At 39.0% G+C, this 21,284-nt stretch overlaps 1 protein-coding gene across 2 annotated transcripts in view; it reads right to left on the bottom strand.

Moving 5' to 3' along the window:
* The window catches only part of USP10 (ubiquitin specific peptidase 10), a 34,727-nt gene that overhangs the window by 9,290 nt on the left and 4,153 nt on the right, over positions 1-21,284 (bottom strand). The window contains exons 2-10 of one of the 2 annotated variants that reach the window (XM_083752964.1): positions 10,393-10,461; positions 9,552-9,675; positions 7,251-8,273; positions 4,826-4,917; positions 4,438-4,547; positions 3,327-3,382; positions 2,463-2,566; positions 1,491-1,590; positions 666-846 (exon numbers count right to left, since the gene is read on the bottom strand). In XM_083752964.1, coding sequence (XP_083609090.1) covers positions 666-846; positions 1,491-1,590; positions 2,463-2,566; positions 3,327-3,382; positions 4,438-4,547; positions 4,826-4,917; positions 7,251-8,273; positions 9,552-9,675; positions 10,393-10,461 — 1,859 coding nt within the window. The remainder of the gene's footprint in view (positions 1-665; positions 847-1,490; positions 1,591-2,462; positions 2,567-3,326; positions 3,383-4,437; positions 4,548-4,825; positions 4,918-7,250; positions 8,274-9,551; positions 9,676-10,392; positions 10,462-21,284) is intronic. The other variant, XM_083752965.1, reaches the window with a different exon arrangement.

The raw sequence follows: 21,284 nt of genomic DNA, 5'->3' as shown, positions 1-21,284 counted from the left end.
GAGCACTCAGGGCTGATTTCCTTAAGAATGGAGAGGTTTGATCTTCCTGCAGTCCATGGGACCCTCAAGAGTCTCCTCCAGCACCATAATTCAAAAGCATCAATTCTGCGGCGATCAGCCTTCTTTATGATCCAGCTCTCACTTCCATACATCACTACTGGGAAAACCATAGCTTTAACTATACGGACCTTTGTTGGCAAGGTGATGTCTCTACTTTTTAAGATGCTGTCTAGGTTTGTCATTGCTTTTCTCCCAAGAAGCAGCCGTCTTTTAATTTCATGGCTGCTGTCACCATCTGCAGTGATCATGGAGCCCAAGAAAGTAAAATCTCTCACTGCCTCCATTTCTTCCCCTTCTATTTGCCAGGAGGTGATGGGCCCAGTGGCTATGATCTTAGTTTTTTTGATGTTGAGCTTCAGACCATATTTTGCACTCTCCTTTTTCACCCTCAATAAAAGGTTCTTTAATTCCTCCTCACTTTCTGCCATCAAGGTTGTGTCATCTGCATATCTGAGGTTTTTGATATTTCTTCCGGCAATCTTAATTCCGGCTAGGGATTCATCCAGCCCAGCCTTTCGCACGATGAATTCTGCATATAAGTTAAATAAGCAGGGAGACAATATGCAGCCTGACATTCTATTAACACTAATTACAATTTATTGTACCTTATGTGACCACCAAATATATCTGTAATTGGTGTCTGGACAAAATCTGCTTGCCGAGTGACAGAGGATTTGTTGCGTGGTCCAACCTGCTCCCATTCATCCTCACTTCCTTCGCCTTGCTCCTCCTGTTCTTCCTCTTCATTTACAGGCTGGGTCTCCGGACCATTGGAAACTGCAAGTTCTGGAAGGAAGAGGAAATGTATATATTCTGTAACTGGATATATATATATATATATATATATATATATATATATATATATATATATATAAAATATGGTAGATAATTTTTGTCTAGAAGGAAACACTGCTTTATGCAAACTTTATCATTAAAAGCAAGCATCATTCCTCTACCTGCTTAGGCAACTATTGCAGTTACATGAGTAGTTCTACCTCCATTCTTTCAAAACAGAAGACTATAGCACAGTGCAGGCGTAAGATTTAAGATTGTTTAGGGCACACCATAGTTTGTTTCTTTAACCCAGAAGTCTCAGAGAGAAACTACCGTCTAACTCAAAGATTGGGGGAGAGGAAGGAAGACATCAGTGAGAACCACTTGGCAACTTTGGACACAGTGGCTAGAGAAGTGAGAAAACTGTTTTAGCTTTGGTTTGCAATGCAGATGTAATGGTTAATTACAGTTAATGTAAAGCACGGTTTGCAAACCTACTTCAAACTATTGATTCACAAAATGAATCACTAACTACATACTTCATGGCATAGTTGAAGAAAACAAACCATAAATAAGCATTATGTCTGCACACTGTCCATATACAAATATGCTATATATAAATATACATATTAATTAGCATTTTTTAAAAAACTTACTTTCACTGTGTGGAGATAGCAACTTCTTCAGAATCAGCATTTCCTCATGTAGGCCATTTAGAATAAATCCCAGATACTCTTCAGCATCTTCTTGTCTGCCCTGAAGAAAAAGGTGTTTTAGTATAGCCACATATATAGTATAGTCACTCCAACACTTTCCTATTTAGGTTCTTGGGAGTGATCCAAAGGCACAAGTACATTACTCAGTGCACTGAAGTTAAATTAATTTTCCAAAGCAGTACTACTCCCCACTGTACTCCAAACTGCTTTTTAAAACTCGGGAGAGTTTAAAGTTTGAGAATTTGGTGCAAGAACTTCTGCATAGAAAAAGTACTCTAACATGGCCTTTAATCAGTCCAAGGAACTTCCTTTCTCATTTTAAATGACAAGATGTCTGAATGCAACTGATATTGATAAGAAGTACCAGTCATCAATGAGGCATTTATTCTGGCACATTTGGAAGCTGAATGAAGGAAACATTGGGTTTGCTAATCCTAGCTTTGGATAAAACCTTAACTACAAATTTTGTGTTATATCCTTGGGTCTCCCTTGTACTCGATTCCAGAGTTATGGAAACATCCATACTATATGTCTGCATTTGAATGTAAACACAGCATATAAATACTAGAACTGCATGTGAAGACTAATTCTTTAGGCCTCAAGGTTTGAAGAGGAAGCTGGTACCACGCCTTCAGTATTCTTACCACAAGTTATCATTATCTTACATTTTATATTAACACCCAACATTTGTAACTCATTTTTTTAAACAAGCCAACTATTCTTTTAACTCTGGCTCCCTTAGCATGTCTGGCACTATTTGGGTGTTCCAGATGCAACCAAGGATAAGCCACCACTGCTGAAGAATGAAATTAACCATATTAGGGCCGTAATAAAAGGGAACTGCAAACACTATTTTTCTACAGCTGCTTACATAATACAGGGTAAGAAACAGCTCAAAAGATCTAATCTCACCTTTTCCGACAGACTTGACTTGATAACTGTCAGCAATCTATAAATGTATGTAGGTTCAAAGGCAGCTCCAGGCCTGATGTCTCTTGCAATTTTATCACCTAAAGCTGCCAAAACAAAAAGGGGAAAGACAGAGCAATTTGACAAAGATCAACAACTTAACCTTTACAAAAGGCCAGAATTTCAAGTACAGGGTGGGACAGATTCGATGCTACATTTTCAACAAATAATGAAGTAATCACTGCCCCTGTTCTTTTAGCAACACTATGCTGTGGAGGTTTGTCTGTGGCTTAACCACAATCACACAACACTGAAAAGCAGGCAAGGCAACTACTAAAGTTCTCATAGGTGGCTACTTACACCATCAAATTACCTTACCGGGAACTGAATTTAGGTAAAAATTTAGGTAAAAAAAAAGAAACTAAGGCACTGGATCAGCATGGAGAGAATGACAGCAATTGACTTCATGCAACCATGAAATACAATTTATTTGTGCTGATACATCAAACCAAAGGATTGTGTCTGAATACAGCAAGTTTCCCAACACCTCAAAAACTGATGCAAGAGGTTTGTTGCCACCTTAAAAACAAACCAATCTTAAGAGTACAGAAGGAACACTCTCTTTCTGAAACAAGATCATATTTTATGTAAGGTCCTAAGAGCTGAAAAAAAGATGCTGCAAAAATGTTGTATGCCTTTTAAACAGAAAGGTTCTTTTTACCTGACATCACACAAGCCTCTTGGTGAAAGCCAATTTGTACTGCAGAAATGTAAGAACCTCAGCTGTATCATACAAAGACAGCATTGAACTCCTCCACTCTACCAATATGTCACCAGACAGTTAGCAGGTGATTATTTTCTACCCACCTTGTTTTGCCTTAGGAGGGACTGGCATATTTGTAAACTCATTCATTAGGCGGACACTGAAGTAGAACAAAAGGAAATCGGTGTTAGCTAGAGAGACAACAAATGTTACTAGATACAACTAGCCACAAACATCTGATCAAGTCTAATACTGGAAAGGCTCACATAAGATAAAATTATTGTTTGTTTCAAGATAAAAATGGGTAATTTACCTCTCTTCATCTCATTTGAGTGTCAACATACATTTATTTTACTGGTCCTCTTCCTCAGCTGATGCACTAAAAGCAACTATTTCAATATTTTTATCTCTAGCGCTGAGATGGACAAGGTTTTGTTCCATGTGGTAGGTGAACTAAGCATACACACTACTTGGAGTGGCGTTTCTCAACCTGGCACCATCCAGATGTTTTCCACACAACTCCCATCTGGTGGTAGTTATAATCCAAAACGTCTGGAGGGAGAGCCACGATGGGGAAAGTTGACTCACGTTAGCTGAAGGAGATGGAGCCCCAATTCACAATGGCAATGTTGAACTGTTTCTGAATGCAATCCACTGGCTAGGTTCGTACAATCTTTCCCACAGTTTATGAAGCTGGGAATGCACATGGGGGCCACATGCTCCACCCTTGGCCGTTGCTTCCCTTCATGTGCTAGCTTTAGTTTAAACCAAAGCTCCCTGTTATACCTAATTGGAGAAGTCTGGCTTAACTAGGATAGCGAACCAGGATCTAATTTATAAAATCAGGAAAGGTAGTCCAAACCCAGCCATTGAATGAGAGATTCACCAAAGATCAAGGCTTTGGTTTAGAAATGGGTGTGTATTTTAACTTTGATAAATTGAAATATTCCCAAATCACAGAATGGGGAAGAGAGGGAGTTGTAACTATGGCGGCATAATTTGAAAATCAAACAATATGGCAATTAGATATTAATTTAGATTTGCTCCAAATATTATCCTTGTACTGCTCTGTGAAGGGACAATTAAACTACCAAATACCTAGTATCATTGAATGTTTCCAACCTTTAATTAGTATTATTTTTTAAAAGAAGATAAGAATGTCTACCGACTTACAATTCTAATTCAAACATTGCGATTGTCTTGCAATTTACTTACAAACTATCTATCATTGGTGTTGAAGTACACGGCCGTTGTGATTTCGAATACATTGGAATGGACTTCATTAGGTGATACATAGGAGGGCAAGCAACCAAAGCTTGCAGTGTCTATAGAACTGCATTAAGGAGTCAGTTAATAAAGACAGCATTTAACACACCCACGTCTTTGTGCAAAAAGAGAGGAGGAGAACAAAAATGAACTTAAAATACTGTATGGCACAAGGAAGCCATTCAGCAGCCATAATGATACTGCTCACTTGAAATATACCCCATTCCCATTTTGAACCTTTAAATTTAAAGTCTGATAACAGGATCTATTTTGTTTTCAGTATGAGAAACACAAGCAGTTAATTAACTCAGGTAATATTTTTCCAATGCAAGGATACAGCGTTGATATAACACCAGTTTCCTTTATTGATCAGCCCTCGTGGTTGCAAAGATACTGGTTTATGTATTAGTTTTACATTTTCCAGTAATTCTGTTAAATGAAGAACACATCCAAAAATGTCAGCAAATTCACTTCCAACTGAACAAATATACTGCCTATTACACATGTAGTGGAGGAAAATCAAACAGTATTTTAGCATCCCCTTGTGGCCAATGAAATGAATTTACACACATTGCAAGACATTTGGTTATGTCTTATCATGCTTACCAGTATTTATCCTCCTATAGATTTGCAGGCAAGGTGAGGCAAAGTACAGGTATAAAACTTCACCTGGAACTACTCCAACATGCATGTACCATCAGTTGTCCACTAATGACTTGTGTCACCTGTACAACAGTTCTGATTTCCACGCTTAAGAGTTACTCTTATAGTTCCAATGCTTGCTTAGTTATACTCTGTATAAAGCTTCTTGCAACATCCATTTTTGAATTCTAATCTCATATACAATCAAGGGACGTGCAAAAACATCTCATTTGCTGTTACAGCAACAAGCATTAAGTGCATTACAAGAGAAGACCAGGGTGTAAAATGAAGCAGTAGACAGTATTACTCTAAGCCTGTTCTGAAGTGCTTGACCTCATCTGCATTAGGAACTTAAGCAGGGCTGGGCTTACATGGCAGCATAAAGTTCTAAGAGCTAGATCCTGATTGACATGCAACCAACCCTGTTTATGTAATCAACACTAGCAAAAGGAACTCTTAATAAAATGCTCTGCTACAGAAACAAGTTATTTCTTGCAAGATACTTTTTCTTTGCAGATACAAACACCAATGACTAAATAGAATGGAGCCATCCCAACAAGCTTATAATTTTTTTAATGCCACATATTACACTTTTATTGCCATTATATATAGATAGGTCTTGTTCCCACCACCACCAAAGGTTCTAATAACCCAGGTAAAATAATGCTACTGATGAGGTTACTACTATTTAATGAAAAGTCAAATAAACACTAGTGATTGTTTTTTTAAAAAAGTCAAACCAAATAAACACTGGTGATCTTTTAAAAATGAACATATTGCCAACTTGTATGAAGTAAATCATTATAAGCACACCATCCAACAATGTTGCATGCATTTACACTTTTGAATGTTTCTATTGAAATTTAGGTCAAAGAGAGTAATAAACCTAGACTTGAAATCAAATGTGACAAGAACTACCACTCTGGGGGATTAGACATGCAGAAAATGGCTTGCTAGTAAAGAAAATATATATATATATATAGAAATAAAGGAATATAAAGAAATTATATCAAGACCAAGAAGTTATACAAGCCTTTCTATAGTCACGAGTATTATTTTTCTGCATTATATATAAAAAAGTTCTTTCTGCAGCACAAGTTAACTCTTCATGCAATCTAGTTGCCTATGGGGATGCAACTCTGATTTCAGGCAACTCCCCATTTGTGTGCCATTCCACGGCACTGCGCGTAGCCCCACAGCCCCACTCCGCCCCCTTCTGGGGTTGAAAACGGCACACATGTCAGTGGTCGCTTGTGCTTTGAATGCATGCAGATGATACAGTTATATGTTTCTGAAGAATAAGCAACTTTCAGCACCATTCTGTGCCCCGTTATCATGTTACAGCGTATTTGTCAGTTTTAAAGAATACTTTCACATTGTGTACAATGAGCAGAATGTCAAGCTACGTGTGCTTGCATATTCTGGCTATGTATCAGATATTACAAAGCAATGTTGCGCTCACAGCACAGATCACTGGCTAAGTCCTAGTGGCCACTGTTAAGACTGCTTATACATTCAAAGTCAGTGTTAGCCTGGTGGCTCAAAGGCTGCCATGGGCCAGTAAAATGTGTGTTTTTATTTGTGGTGAGACAGATAAATGTATGAGTGAAGGCGAGTAGTTGTATTCAAATATTCCCTAGCAATAAACGACCAGTGTTCAGCCCTCCCAAAAGAGGCCCTGGGTGGAAGGAGTTATTAAAAAGAACAAAGACCCCCTAACATAGCAAGCTCTCAGTGCTGAGCTGGCAAAACTTTCCAAACTGAGTCACACACATAGGCTCTCACAGCAGCAGCGAAAGGTTAGCTCTAGAAGAGAGAACAAAATTGCTCCAGCCTAAACAAACTCATCCTTTTGTGTGTGTGCACATCAAATCAAGAGTTTACTGTTACTTGTACACTGAAAAGGAAGTAAGCATCAATCCACAGTTGTGTGTTTAACCAGACACTACATTAACAAAAAGCTAGAAGCCATTACACTAAACAAGAGGTGTCACTCTAACACAGAGTTAATCATTTTCTTACTATTAAAGCATTAGGACATTTAGGTTCACTCAAACTTTCCACTCCTTCAAACCTTCCTACACTCTTTGTAGCTCAAGCTTGAAGCACATTAATGATACCTGCAATCCTTATGGCTACAGGATCCTCAGAAACTGGAACAGGCCCCTCTTTGACTTCAACCTGTTTCTCAGGAACCACAGGAGATGTGGCAGGAGGGGTATACTTAGTCTCAACATAAGCCATAGGCATGGAAACAGAAGGTTTGGAATTGTGAAAGAGGCTTGCCCATGATTTTGCAGGCTGATTAACAGAAACGGCTCCTGAAACAGGGGTGGTTGCCTCAGTAGTAGGCAAAGCATCCTCAGGCTTAGTTTGGTCTGAGTCGGTGCTTTCCACAGGATGCAAGTCTACCCCATTGGCAGCTGTGCCCTCACTAGAGGATTCAAGTGTTTGTCCATTTGTAACACCAAGGTTTTCAGTAGTATCAGTACCAGCATATGGCTGTACAACAGCTGTCCTTAATGGGCTGTCCCTCCCAGTTTCAGAGGGGACACAAGACTGTTCCAAATTAGTAACACTGCATACTTCAGGCTGCCCTGCAGTCCTTGTAGCATCTAGAGCACTAGAAACCGAATCATCAGACACGGCTTCGCTAGTGAAGTCCACAGAATTTTCAGGGCTGTTACAAGTCCTTGGAGTGACCGATGGCGCATCGCCTGTAAGGTCTACATCCTCTGTGCTTATGCTATTAAGTCCTGATGAACTTGCATGCCCGTTTACCAAAGCCTCGGCAGGAACAATGCCATCACTAACATCTTCCAAGTAACTGTAATATCCAGGGGGTCTTTTTTTCTTCTTTTTGCGTTCCCTTTGCCCAAGGCTCCCAGGTAAACTATCATTTTCAGCATTAGAACTGCTATCCAAAGCGAGAGAAGAATCAGTGAACTGGCAGTCTATGGAGTTATAGTTGGCTTCGTTGAGTATATCACTAGGCGTCTTCTGGGAAGGTGCACAACCAAGAATGAATTCCGGTGCCTGAGGATTCAGAGTACTTGAAATACTGTAGTCATTGTTATTCAGCACAGATGAATCTGCCTCAATAACCTCATTAACACCAAATTCAATTCTCTGATACTCTTCCCCTAGGAGAGAAAAATAAACTTCTATTAAAGTGGTGCTTTTTTTCTTGGGAAGTGGGGGCAGATACAAGATAGGTTTGCAATCACTTGTCTTTACCTCAAGTTATTCCTTTTCATCATAAATGTTAAAAACATTCCTAATCAAATATAAATTGTGCAGACTGAAAATATGAAAATAGCTTAATTATTTTTCCAATACTATGTCAGCATAGATTGGAATGTCAAAAGATTTTCAACAATAGGATGTTCAAGGCTCTATATTTCACATGGCTGGCACTAAGAGTAGAATTTTGTGACTTTGACCAAGAAAAACAAAAACACATTCTGCAAAACTATCATAGTCCCATCTCTAAGACAAGGAATTTCAAAGGTCACAGCAACTAAGCAACGTAAACATCTGATACCAGCATCCAAAAAATGGCAAAAAAAATTCTGAAATGAAGGGTGAAAATATTTTCAATAACTACTCTAAGGGTGGCTAACATACATAATACAGTAAAAACAATCAGTAATCAAAGCAGCAGCAGTTGCTTTAAAAGAAGCTGAAGGCCAATGTTTAAAACTGCTGGAACCCTAGGAAAATATAATACTTTAATTTGGCCCCTAAAAGATGTTAAATTTGGGAAACAATGGGTACCAAGTTGAAGTACCATCCCCAAACAAACCCCCTTAGCAGGTGGTGACGCCTAGGCCACTAATGATTATCTTAATAACTGGACTGGTCTATATGGGACTAAAACATTTAGGGATTTAAGGCTGCCCTCTCATTTACACTCTTCTGGGAGTAACCCCTATTGAACCCAGTAGCACTTGCTTCCAAGTAAACATACAAAAGACTACCCTGTAAAGATTAAAACCAGTACGAAGTCTGAATTGTGCCCAGGAAGAAACTTCATCTAATGAAACTTTCAGTACAGGCAATATACATTCATGTCTCAATATACAGGCAATATACATTCATGATCAGTCATGCTTACTTTTCCAGCCCTGTCCAAGTCATTCTCTTTCTTAAAGAAAAACAGATTTCAATATTGAGAAGTGCTGAAGTTTTAACATTTACAAGTCCCTAATCCCTAATCAACAAGTGTCAGCACTGATCCAACAAGGCCTCAAAACCACTGGATTCTTTTAAAAGAACTTTTTTAAAGCCATCAGTTGGGAGTGAGGGTTTACTGTTAGCTAAAGAAACCATAAAATATGGATTGCTATAAGTTTAACTGGGTTAGTACATTTAAGTAGTAAACTAACCCAAACCCCCAAAGCTGAACAGAAGAAACGAACCTGCAAGACATTGGACTTCAAAAGGATTGGGGAAACAGTTGTGAAGAAGGAATGGCTTCTTACCATCATGGAGCTCTCCTGTGGACTTAAGGCCACATGAAATGGTTTCATTGTAGGGTGGAAGCTGTACAGAAAATAAAACAAATGGTTGCATTGGTGGTGGGGAAAGAAGATTTCACCAAAGGTAACTTATGTCGGCACTGAATGGAACAATCTGAACCCACCACCAACCACCCTTCTTCTCTTGTACACATATTCTCCTGTGCCCTTAATGATTATTGACATTTAAGTTGGCATGTTGTTGTTTAGTCATTTAGTGTGCCCTTTAATTAACAGTTGCTTCTTTACAATTTGATATACACAGCAGTCTTTTACCAGGCTGACTGATAAAATAAACACATTGGATTTATGGGGTGGGGGGGTGGACTGATATGCTATTGACAACTGTAACAACATTCAAAATTTGAAGTGAAGCAAAACCGTGTGGCAGTATTATAGGGTACTCACTGATCTATACTAAACTAACTTTCTTCTATGCTTTCAACATACAATAGATTTCAACATTTCACACATACAGTGGTACCTCTGGTTGAGAACGGGATCCATTCCGGAGCCCCGTTCGCAACCAGAAAGGAATGCAACCCGCGTCTGTGTGGGTCGCGATTTGCCACTTCTGCGCATGTGGATGGCGTCATTTTAGGCATCTGCGCATGCGTTGAGTGGCGAAACCCAGAAGGAACCCTTTCTGGTACTGCAGGACGCAACATGAAGAAACGTATCATGAAGCAAACATAACAAGAGGTATGACTGTACAGGTAAATAAATTTAAAATAGTTCTTACCTCAACAGAGCAACGAGGAGTCACAAAGAACTGATTAAATTCATCGGGGCTGAATTCCCCAAAGATGTACTAAAAAGTAAAACATATTGTATTTAATTAGATTAACTGAAGTTGATCATGGCAACACAACTTGGCTGTTGTGCATATGTTCGCTGGAAATTTCAATGGCCTTTGCCAAAAAGAATCCTGAGAAATCTCTTCATTGGAAATTTGTGTGACCTCTAATTTATACAAGAAGCTGACAATTAGCCAACCACAACTTCTAAAACTGCAAGTAGCTGGTTAACTGAAGGCCCCAGCATTTAAATTTTGAAAGATTAAACCAATTATGCTTATGCTTTTGCTTAAACACCAATGTCTTGTGTACAGCTATTGTAAAGGTTACATATGTAATTAGTGTTAGAAACGCAAGATATATAAGCTAGGCACCAAATGGCTCCTTAAATGAAGGTTGCAGTTGCCAAAACGGAATGTCTAGTTGCCATTTTGGGGCAAGACGGCTCTAAAGTCTTATTTTTCAAATGATGGACTGACTGTGATTGATTCTCAGTTAAACATGTGGATAGTTCAGATGACAACCTTGAGCTAGGTTAAGACCTTTGAGAACTAAAAAAAGAAAAGTCACTTGATCCATGGACAGACCATATAGATACTGGCCTATTTCCCACCTCTTTTTCTCAATGGTGACTGCTCCTGCACAGAAAAATCTTTTTGGTTCCTGAAATTCATTCTGATTTTGTAGATAAAATATAACTGACAGAATTATACAGGATGGGGTATTAGCATGTGAAAAACAGTCCAAATCCAATGAACCCTAGGCATGCACCTCCAGATGGTAGCGATGTTAGGTGCCATCCTGGCATTCAAGCATCTTCACTTTTTCAATCAGTGGAGAAAAACTGCAGTCTGGGGATTCCATTCAAGCAATTTTACAAATGGAGCTTCTAACAAGCAGATGGAGATATGCCACTAATGGTGTGAACATATATGAAGGGTCCTGGAAACACCAATGTATACTGTAGTAGGAGCTCTGGGCAGTATCCTGCGAAGTAGTTTAGTTACTACAAAGGACGTTTAGCTGAACAACGTAACTTATTATCATGCTTCCCCCCAAAAAAATCTATGTTGGGGATTCCCGCAACTCTCTGGAGCAGATGGTGGGGCATGGAGGGGAAGGGGATGTTTTGTTGTGCAAACAAAAATCTTTCTGCTACTGGAAATACGTCAAGGGATACCGCTCTTATGATTTTAAAAGCTCAAAAACGAAATGTGACAATTTTAATGGCAATGATGCTGCAGCCTCTAATACCAATTCTGCTTCGGCTATAGCCCTGAAGTGAAAACTGCTTTTGGAACATGGTTAAAGTTTTGTTAATCTGTTAAGGACCATCTAAGCAGCTGCTTGATATCAACTATGTAACACCTCAAAGTAAGCCACAACTGAAGTATACTGGAATCCTTTCTCATATTTCAGTGGATTTCTCAACACTAATCAAGGAGTAACACTCATTTCAATTAAACAATTCAACAGACACAATTTCACACCAAAGTAAAAATAGCTGCTTGCACAAAAACATACTGAATGATAACTTGTTAGAAACATTTTAGATGAAGTCATGCAAAGAATGAAATGCAGTCATGCAGCTTAAAATGCTGTTAAACAAATAAAACTTGTTCCCACCACATTTTTCTCTCAGAGGCTTAAATCAATATGTGAAGTGCCTGATATACTACAGCCACCAAGAAAGTGTGTCAAATGAAGCATTATCATCTCAGGTCTGTGACAAGTGTATCCATGAACTTCTCAAAAAGAGATTCAAAATAGAGATGCAATGCCAACTCAACAGACACTTGTGTTATGTACCCTCATCAGAGGAGACCCAGGAGGCCTTGTTCTTACACCAGGCCCCAGGTCAGTCTGCACCCGGTAGCAAAAAGCCAGGACCCTGAGATGAAGCTGAGACTGAACAGTCTGAAGCCCAAGGGAAAGACAGTGCCTTAAATGCCAGGTGGAAGCCTAATCCATCTGGAAAAGTGTCTGATTGCAGGCAAGGACTCCTCAGGAGTAAAAGCTCCTTAAGCATAAGATTTTCCTCTCAAGGAAACCTCTGGAGAGAAGGGACTAGATACATTCTATGTAGCAGTTCTGTGCCCTGTGTCAAACCAGACCTTGAAGTGCTCTGACCTTGCCTCTCATCTAAACCTTGTTGTGAACTCTGCTAGTCTGGACCCTGAACTTGGACTAGCCCTGGATATTGCTTTGGTTGTTGCCTCCTTGGTGCTGCTGCTGGCAAATCACTTGTTTATTCAGGACCAAAGCACTGTGACCACACCACAAACTAAAACACACTCATTCCAGTGAGTTAATTTTTTGCTGGATGCCCTAACAGTCAAGTGCTTCACCTCATTCAGAGATGATAGTTGGTGCCATGAAAATATGCTGTGAGACAAAAGATATACCAACCAACCACAGCTAATCTAAAGTTAATGCAGCAATTTCATATTCTAGCCAAGCTTACCTTGTATATCATCACAACCTTCCCCTGGCACTGACAGTCCCAACTAAACACTACCCTTCTCATTTTGCCACCTTCAATAATGCCCTATTCTGAATGAGACCATTCAAGAGAATTAAGTGGTAGACTACTGAAGTAGAAAAATTGACTGAAACCCTTCAGGATGCAAGAGGGTACCAATTAGTAGTGACGCCTTATTTTTCTACAAGTAGCAAAATTAGCACAGCACTGGACTGGAGCCTTTTCTCCCAACATGCTAGTTTTCCATTTAGTATGAAGTTTCTTTTCTTTTCTTTTCTCTTTTCGTTTTTTTACATGAGGAAATATTTAGCAACATTATTTTCCACCTGCAGTCTAATTTACCACCTCTGTATTCAAGTACATATGCATACCCAGCCAATTTCTCTCTCCAGAAGCCCAGTCTTCTTGTTCAGAACCCAGAATGCCGAGACTAACATGAGAAGCTAGGCAGTAGCCAGACTAGCCCTTTCCACTCCGACACGCACCTATGAATTTTGGTCTAATTCTAGAGAAACTATGATAGCATGGACACCTGAAGACATTTTTAAACTATTCACATTTCAAATCCTAAAAGTTATTATGAAAAGTTTGATTTGACACTTAAATCAGTCACATACAAACAGAGAGAGACACTCTGGGATTACCACCCCGACTACCACATCACCATCCAATCTAGAAAGTAGCTCTTCCAATCACAAACAGAATATATGTATAATGCAATAGTCTCAAAAGCTGTGTCTACTGTCTCAGTGTGAAAATCAAATCAGGATGATTTGAGGGTGGAAAAAAAAGGCAGGGAGTAGTCTACTTGTCCAATGAAACTTTACTCCATACCCAGATAGCATCTGCATTCCAAAACCTGCAAATCCTGCTAGGGAACTCTCAAGGTTGATGAGGAGGGTTTGTGGCAGCCACTACCAGAACAACAAGTCAAAAACACATTTTACCTATTTGACAATTATTGAGGGAAAGGGTTGAGAGATTAGTGGTTTCTGGGGCATAATAAAGGCTTTCTACCAAATAATTATGAGCTAAAAAAAGTGTCAAGCCAAATTAGCAAATTTAAAACAGCAGTGTGATGTAACAAAATGCTACAGTGTGAAGAGAAATCCCAGTGGGTTGTGTCCAAGACATTCCTGCACTTATTTTCAAAAACACACTCCTACATGTGGTACTGTATGACAAACTATCTAGTTATGGCATCTGAAGAACTCTCAATACTACTGGCCATGTTAACTTTTCCAATACAACACTCAACTCTTGTTCTATCTTGATCAAACACAGGCCACCTTCAACTTAATCAGATACTGAGTGACCTAATAAGCTTCTTATCGTCTCACCAGTGAACTAACAGTTCCTGATGTGCATTTGCAAGGGCCTTTCTGACTTCACCTTGGCAAAAATGCCCCACAATTTAATATGTGTGATGTACAAAACAGACAGTAAGCCTATGACACACAGAGAAGTCACTTCAGAAAAATGTTTCTATATATTAGTCCCACCTTTCCCAAAGAGAGAACTGCAGTCACAAATAAGCCTTCCCTGGAAGCTTCCACAGAGCCAAAGCAATGTGCACATTTACTACTAGACACTGTACACTAAAGTTCACTACCACTACACAGTACACACTTTTCACAAGCTGCTTCTTTTGAAGAACGTGAATAATGCACAGGAAAAGCAGGAATTTCTAGTCTCAATTATAACCATGTTTTAGAATTGCTAGAAGCTCTCCTGCCATGAAGCACCATTGTTCCACACAAAGTTCCTTAATCCTGAGTGGTATGTTAAATGGTTATATATAAAGCATTTCAACTGAACAGAAAAAAAACTGCAGCTCTAGCAATGCAGTTCTTTCAAACTCAATATCTACTTTGCTGAAGCAGCATTAAACTGACAAATGACTATAATCCAGTGGCTCAAGGCCAGCAAGTTCTACTACAAACAGACCTGTACAAAGCAGACAACAGCATATAGAATGTTTATGGCAGTAAACTGAAACTGAACTGTGTAGGTTGCCTATATTATTAGGTTCATGTGGAAGAGTTCTTGCAATATGGCAATTTGCAGAAAGAAAGCACATTCTGTACATGCAAAAATGTTAAATGGGAATTCTAAAATATGGCTGACACAAAGATTCAGAGAAGAATTAGAATCAACTTAAGTTAGCAGGTACAGAGACATGAAGGTCCGGGAGGGTCCCCCCCCAATCTTTATTCTAAAGCAGGGACATCCAACTCCCAAGAGACTGCGATCTACTCCGGGGGGGGGGGGACTGGCAGTGATCTAACCATTTTGGGGAGGGGAACCTGAAGTTGTTCAGCATTTTTAACAGGGGCAAGCGTAGGTTGTTGAGCTTTTTGGGAGGGGGGAAGCCAAAGTAGACCTTCCTTGTCGCTAAGCCTCAAAGGACTGAAAGTACAGAACAACATAATTTTGTTGCCATCCAATTCATGCTGCTGCAAATACGTTGGACCCAAAATTCAAAGGAGAAATGCAACTGACTTTGGAGACCATCTTGGGTGTGATGCATGCATATGTAACAGCAGCCAGTCAGTATCTAAGAAGATGAAGGAGGAGGCGGAGGAGGAGGAGGCAACAGAAGGTGAATGAGACACAGCTGTGGGAAGCCTGAGGAAGTACCACCCTTGGTGTCTGCCCATAAAAAGCACGTCCTGCTATGGGACAGTAAAAATGCTAGAAGAGGAGAGGACAGAGGGTGAAGGAAGAGTTTTGAGTGAATGGGGCCCCTCTACCCATCCTTTGGACCCCCTGGGAAACTCAATAAACCTGCTGTACCAGGAACTGGGTGCGGAGAGTGCAGCTGAATGGGACACAGCTGTGTGCAGCTTGAAGAGGTGCCATCCACCTTAAGCCTGCCCATAAAAAGCAAGTCCAGAAAGAAAGATTAGGATTGTGAAACTTTTGTGGGTGAGCTGAGTTTGTTTGACCCTGGATGAATCAATGTATCATTTTTATATGTAACTGTGTAATTTTGCAATATTTTGTTAAAGTTCTCTGTTGTTGTTTCAGTTTCCAGTACACTGCTTAAGAGATATTTTACAAATATATTACACAGTATAGAAACTGAAATAATAATAATAATAATAATAATAATAATAATAATAATAAATTTTTAAAATCCTGTGATGGTATCACTACTTCCACATTTGAATGGATTACAAAAAAAGAAGCACACTTAGGACCTGATGCTGGAAAGGTACTTTCAAATATTGCAAAGTACAAAATTTCTTCAGGTATTTGGCCAAGATATGTAGTCTGGGATCCTGCCAAACATATCCCTCTTGCAACATGGTGGCAAAGCCTTTGCACAACAAAGCCTCCAGCTCTTGCTACTTACCTACTTCAGATTCCTCCATATTCTGAAGCACGTGAAAGAAACTGGTATGTTTGGAAATACTGTATACCAAATTAAGAAATAAACTGACATGGGAAAGGGTAGACATGTGTTTCCATCTGGGTAAACTTTCAGTTCTTAGAAGTCCATGATAAATATGAAGAGAAAGCAACTGAATACATTTCATTTAGTGAGTTTTGTTCCCCCTACCCTTTTTCTTGACTCTTTTTATAAACAAATTAGTGCTTGACACTATGTAGGACTGGAGGAGACATAATAATTTTAAGAATAAATAATAGTTTGTTTAATTATTATGTTGATGGCTCATCTTTATTGGGGGTTTTCCTGCTTTTCATAAACTTGCAAAACCGTAAGAGAAGATAGACTCCTTACAGTTCAGCAGCTTGTTGTAATAAACTATATTTTTAATATACCAGCTAAATGCTAAACAAAGTTTAGCTTGAAAGCTTTCAAAATGATTTTTCTTCCATTATAAAAAATCCCTTTCTCCCCAAATCCCTCAGGGTAAAAAAAAATTGTATCCTCCAGTGAGGAGTCAAAATTCCCCGAAATTTTACACCTATAATGCTGAAGAGCACTAAAATTATTCTACCCAATTGATTTGCACAGAACAAAACAGGCAGAAATTATTTCTCTTCTCTTATGTCATTCCAGTAATTTCAGAACAGCTTTCATGGCTACCACAATTTGTACAATACTGCCCATCTAAACATAATTCCAAGTAGAAAGCATGTTTTAAACAACAGCAACAAAAGATTGCTTATCCAATGTATTTTGCATATAATGAAACACACAATATCACAGTACAGAAGTTTTCTTGGTGTAAAGAAAGATCTTTGAAACCTTGAACAGCTATGTTACTATAATAAACCTAGAGCAATGGCATGTTTGCCTTGATGAGGGCTGGTCTGTATATGCAACAGAATATGGTGGTAGAATGGGCTGCACCCCTAAAGGCTGCAGATACAGAATCACATTACTGAAATCTTCCTTAACATTTAATTCCCAGAAAACAGGAAACCACTCCAGCAAGCAAAGAGGTTTGACTCTTCCCGCTAAAGTTCCAGTTTTCCATCTGCAGGATACTCATAGGGGAGTATTCCAAAACTGCATCTCCCCATATACTCTAAAGTGATCAAGTCCAGCCTGTTATTTCATTCTGCTGCAAGCCCACTACTCTAATGAAGTTAGCAATAGTATTTCAACATCAAGTGATTTAGCCCCTGAAAGCTACTGCAACCAAAGTACTGCCAGAAGCAAGAAGATAAAGTCAAGCTGGGGTGGTTTTTGTTGTTGCCTAGCCATTTTCCATAACAAGACGATGTGCTAGTATGCAGAAGCCAAGGCTTCTGTACAGATGCTACAGGTAAAGGTATACTTGAGGGCATACTATGGCCTTTCAACTTTGGCTACAATCCTAATACAACTATGTGGGAGTTACGTTTCACTGAAACTAGAGGTACATATTTCCAAGTACACATTTACAATCAGAATGCACAAGCTTGCACACACATCTACACTGGGTAACAGCAAGGACATAAATTTTTGTCAACTGTAAGGCTACATTTTATAAAATGATGGTTGTTTATTTGACTTACCAAAATGTTTTGAGCAGGTAGGTTACTTATTAAACATGTATCTTGCCTTTCTTCTTTTGCTAACTTATTTGCTAGGTAGGTATATGTTATCCTAAATCCAAATGTTAGGATTTAACTGCTTTGCTTTTGCATACTGAACTCCGAAACAAATTTCTATGTAGATTTCTGACAGCCACTGCTCTCCTGTCATTTGTATGCTACTGCAAAAATGCTAGAGTGGCTGGAATTGTCTCCCCTCCCCCGCCAAAGTTTCTAAACACTCTAAAAGGGTGAGGGGCCCCATTTTCAGGAATACTGGTCTAAACTCCAAGAAAATCAGTAGCCTTCCTAGCAGTGTCTACTTGGTGCCCCCTAGCCTTAAAATATAGAAAAATTACTATATACAGAACAGCATACTCTAACAAATGGTGAGTGTTTTCATTTAGTTCATTTAGTTAATATTTTGCTTTTTAAAATTAATTGTACTACTGTAACATCTTAAAAACCCACATATCTGTGCTATACAATGACTAGAATAATCACAATGGAACAAGAACCTTGAATATGCATAACAAGGGAATTAACAGACTTCAGGTTCAGGCATATTTGCCTAATAAGTATGAAGAATGAAAAATCCTGAATATCAGAGAGAAGCTATACTAAGATAAATGAGTGAATCCTGCAGACTACTTTTTAAAAAATGTGATCTATTTTATCAAAGTTATTCAAGCAAGAAAAGTTAAGGTGTACACTTAGTAGTTTGAGAATGAGCCTGTTAAGGAAATTTTAAGCTGAAGAATCCGCACTGAAATCAAAGACTCTAAACTAACAAATTGAAGTTACAGATAGGTAGCCGTGTTGGTCTGCCATAGTCAAAACAAAAAAAATTCCTTCCAGTAGCACCTTAAAGACCAACTAAGTTAGTTCTTGGTATGAGCTTTCGTGTGCATGCACACTTCTTCAGATACCTGAATCTGAATCTGTATCTGAAGAAGTGTGCATGCACACGAAAGCTCATACCAAGAACTAATTTAGTTGGTCTTTAAGGTGCTACTGGAAGGATTTTTTTTTTGTTTTAACAAATTGAAGTTAGCCAAGCCTGAAGATCAAACAATTAAAAGAACATTTGCCACTTACTTGAGTGGGATCACTCTTACCTAATGCAGTATTTAAAGAGATGTTGCAAGTGAACAGCTGACAGGTTATAGGTGGAAATCATTTTACAGCAACTAACATTTTGTAATTTCAACATGGTTGCAGGACCTGCACCTGCACAACTTAAGAAATGTATAGCAAGCATAATCAATGTGATGCCATCTAGATGTTGCTATACAATGGCCATCCATCCCTGTATACTAGCTATGTTGGCCAGTACTGATCAAACACACTCCAACATCAAGAAAGCACTGTGTTGGCTACACCCGCAGCCTATAGCTTACATAAATATCATCTCTAATATAAATTTGCTAGGAAGTCTTTTGCAAACCACTAGCTCTCAAATTCAATTCCACCCCCATCTGATATACAGGAAATAGTAGTAATGCTGGTCTAGTTTACAGAACCATTGTCAGAGACTGCAGACCTGACTTTTACCACTTGCCTGTTACTACACTACAGTCTATTGTGCCACTGCTATCATTGTCCTTAATTCCAAATACAGGCGACTCACTACTTATGAAAGGGTTGTCTTCTGGGCACCACACACATAAGTGAAATGTGCCTAAGTGGAGAGCCTGCTGCAATACTGCTTCCTGCCCAACAGCTGTTGACCAGGATAACATGGAAGCAGTGAGAGCTCATGAACACCATTTTGGAACCCTTGTACTCCTTTTCTTTTAATAGCTTTTTAAAACTTTCTTTCTGGACTTTTGGCTTACTGGCATCCTCTTCAGGCTCTGGGGAGAGTCTCCTCATGAGCCACAAAAACTTTCCAGCTCTCTCCCACCATTTCAGGTTTGAACTGAATTATTTATTTGAAATTTTTATTTCCCAGTGCCACATGTATACATTGTCGCACATGAGTTGATCGCGCATAAGTGGGGGGATTCCTGTATTAGACTGCTGCAGCTATTCATCCATGTACACAAACTAGAAGCTGCTTTATTTTACCAAGTACTGAGATAATAATTTTAAACTCCCAAAAACCAATATAAGTGATCACTATTACTAATTGGTCAGTCCTTGAAGTAGCAAAGAGCAGCGTGTTCATGAGTCAGTTGGGACACCATTATACCCACATGCAAACATGTCACCAGCTTCTCCTAATTGACTTCTTATAACCAGGAACAAATCTATGACAAACAGAAACATTACTGCACACAATGCCCAACAACCCTGAGAAGCAGATTAGGCTGAGAGATTGTATCTTGTCTAAGGCCATCTACTGATCTTTGCAGTTGTTCATTTATGTGAACCTTGGCTTCTTCTAATCAAATCTAACACTCTATTTATTAAAAGATTTCTATCCTACCTTTCAGGACAATCACTCTAGCCACTGCACTGCAGATACAAAGTACAAAGAATCATGTCCATAAGGTTTCTCTGGCATTAAATAAGTCTAATTGCTTATTACTAAAATAATGGCTTCAACTATAACACCTTCTATTGCTGAAGAAATTAAAGCCTTGTGGAAAGTTCTGAATTTTGAATCCAATGACCACATTTTAATCTAACTATTAAAAATGCTAGAAATGCAAATGCACACTTCCTTCCAGGTGTTCAGAACATCCTGTTTAGCAAAAACAAAAAACAAAACTTTAAATGAGACTACTTTAAGGCATGTTTATCTCATTCTTTATGTATTTTGAAAGGTTTAATATCATCTCTATAAACTTTTCCCACTATCAATCAGTACAGGCAAAATGTTGCACAATCTCCAAATTATGCTGTCATAACACCAACCATAGCTAGCACCAAAACGAAAAGAAAAGGGCAAATTTATATGCAAGAGAGGCCACACATGCCTGCAAGAGCTCTGGGGCTCTTAACCATGATTAAAAGATCAAGCAACAGTCTATGGGACACACACAGCCAGATCTACACCAATACTAAGGGGAGGATTGAAGGGTACTGCTTTTTAAAAACAAACACAAACAAACAAACAAACCGTTGACAGGGTAAATACTGGTATAGCCACACCAACCATGGCCCAAACTCTTTACTTTCACTTAAATGTTACATGGACTCTATATGGACAGTGTGTATCTACACACTTCAGTGGTAGAGCAGCTGTTTTGAATGCAGAAGGTCCCAGGTTGAATCTGGCATCATTGGATAGCCTGAGAAGGATCCCCAATCAATAGGGCCACTGCCAGTCTGTGCAGGCAATATTGAGCTAGATGAATCAATCTGAATTTCTGCCCCAAAGCAGTGGTACTTAATGGAACACTGCAGCCACAGCCC

This window comes from Podarcis gaigeae (assembly GCF_964106915.1).
Source record: "Podarcis gaigeae genome assembly, chromosome: 8".
NCBI classification, from domain to species: domain Eukaryota; kingdom Metazoa; phylum Chordata; class Lepidosauria; order Squamata; family Lacertidae; genus Podarcis; species Podarcis gaigeae.
The sequence above is the reverse complement of the archived record's forward strand: the minus strand, read 5'-3'. Positions and strand labels throughout refer to the sequence as shown.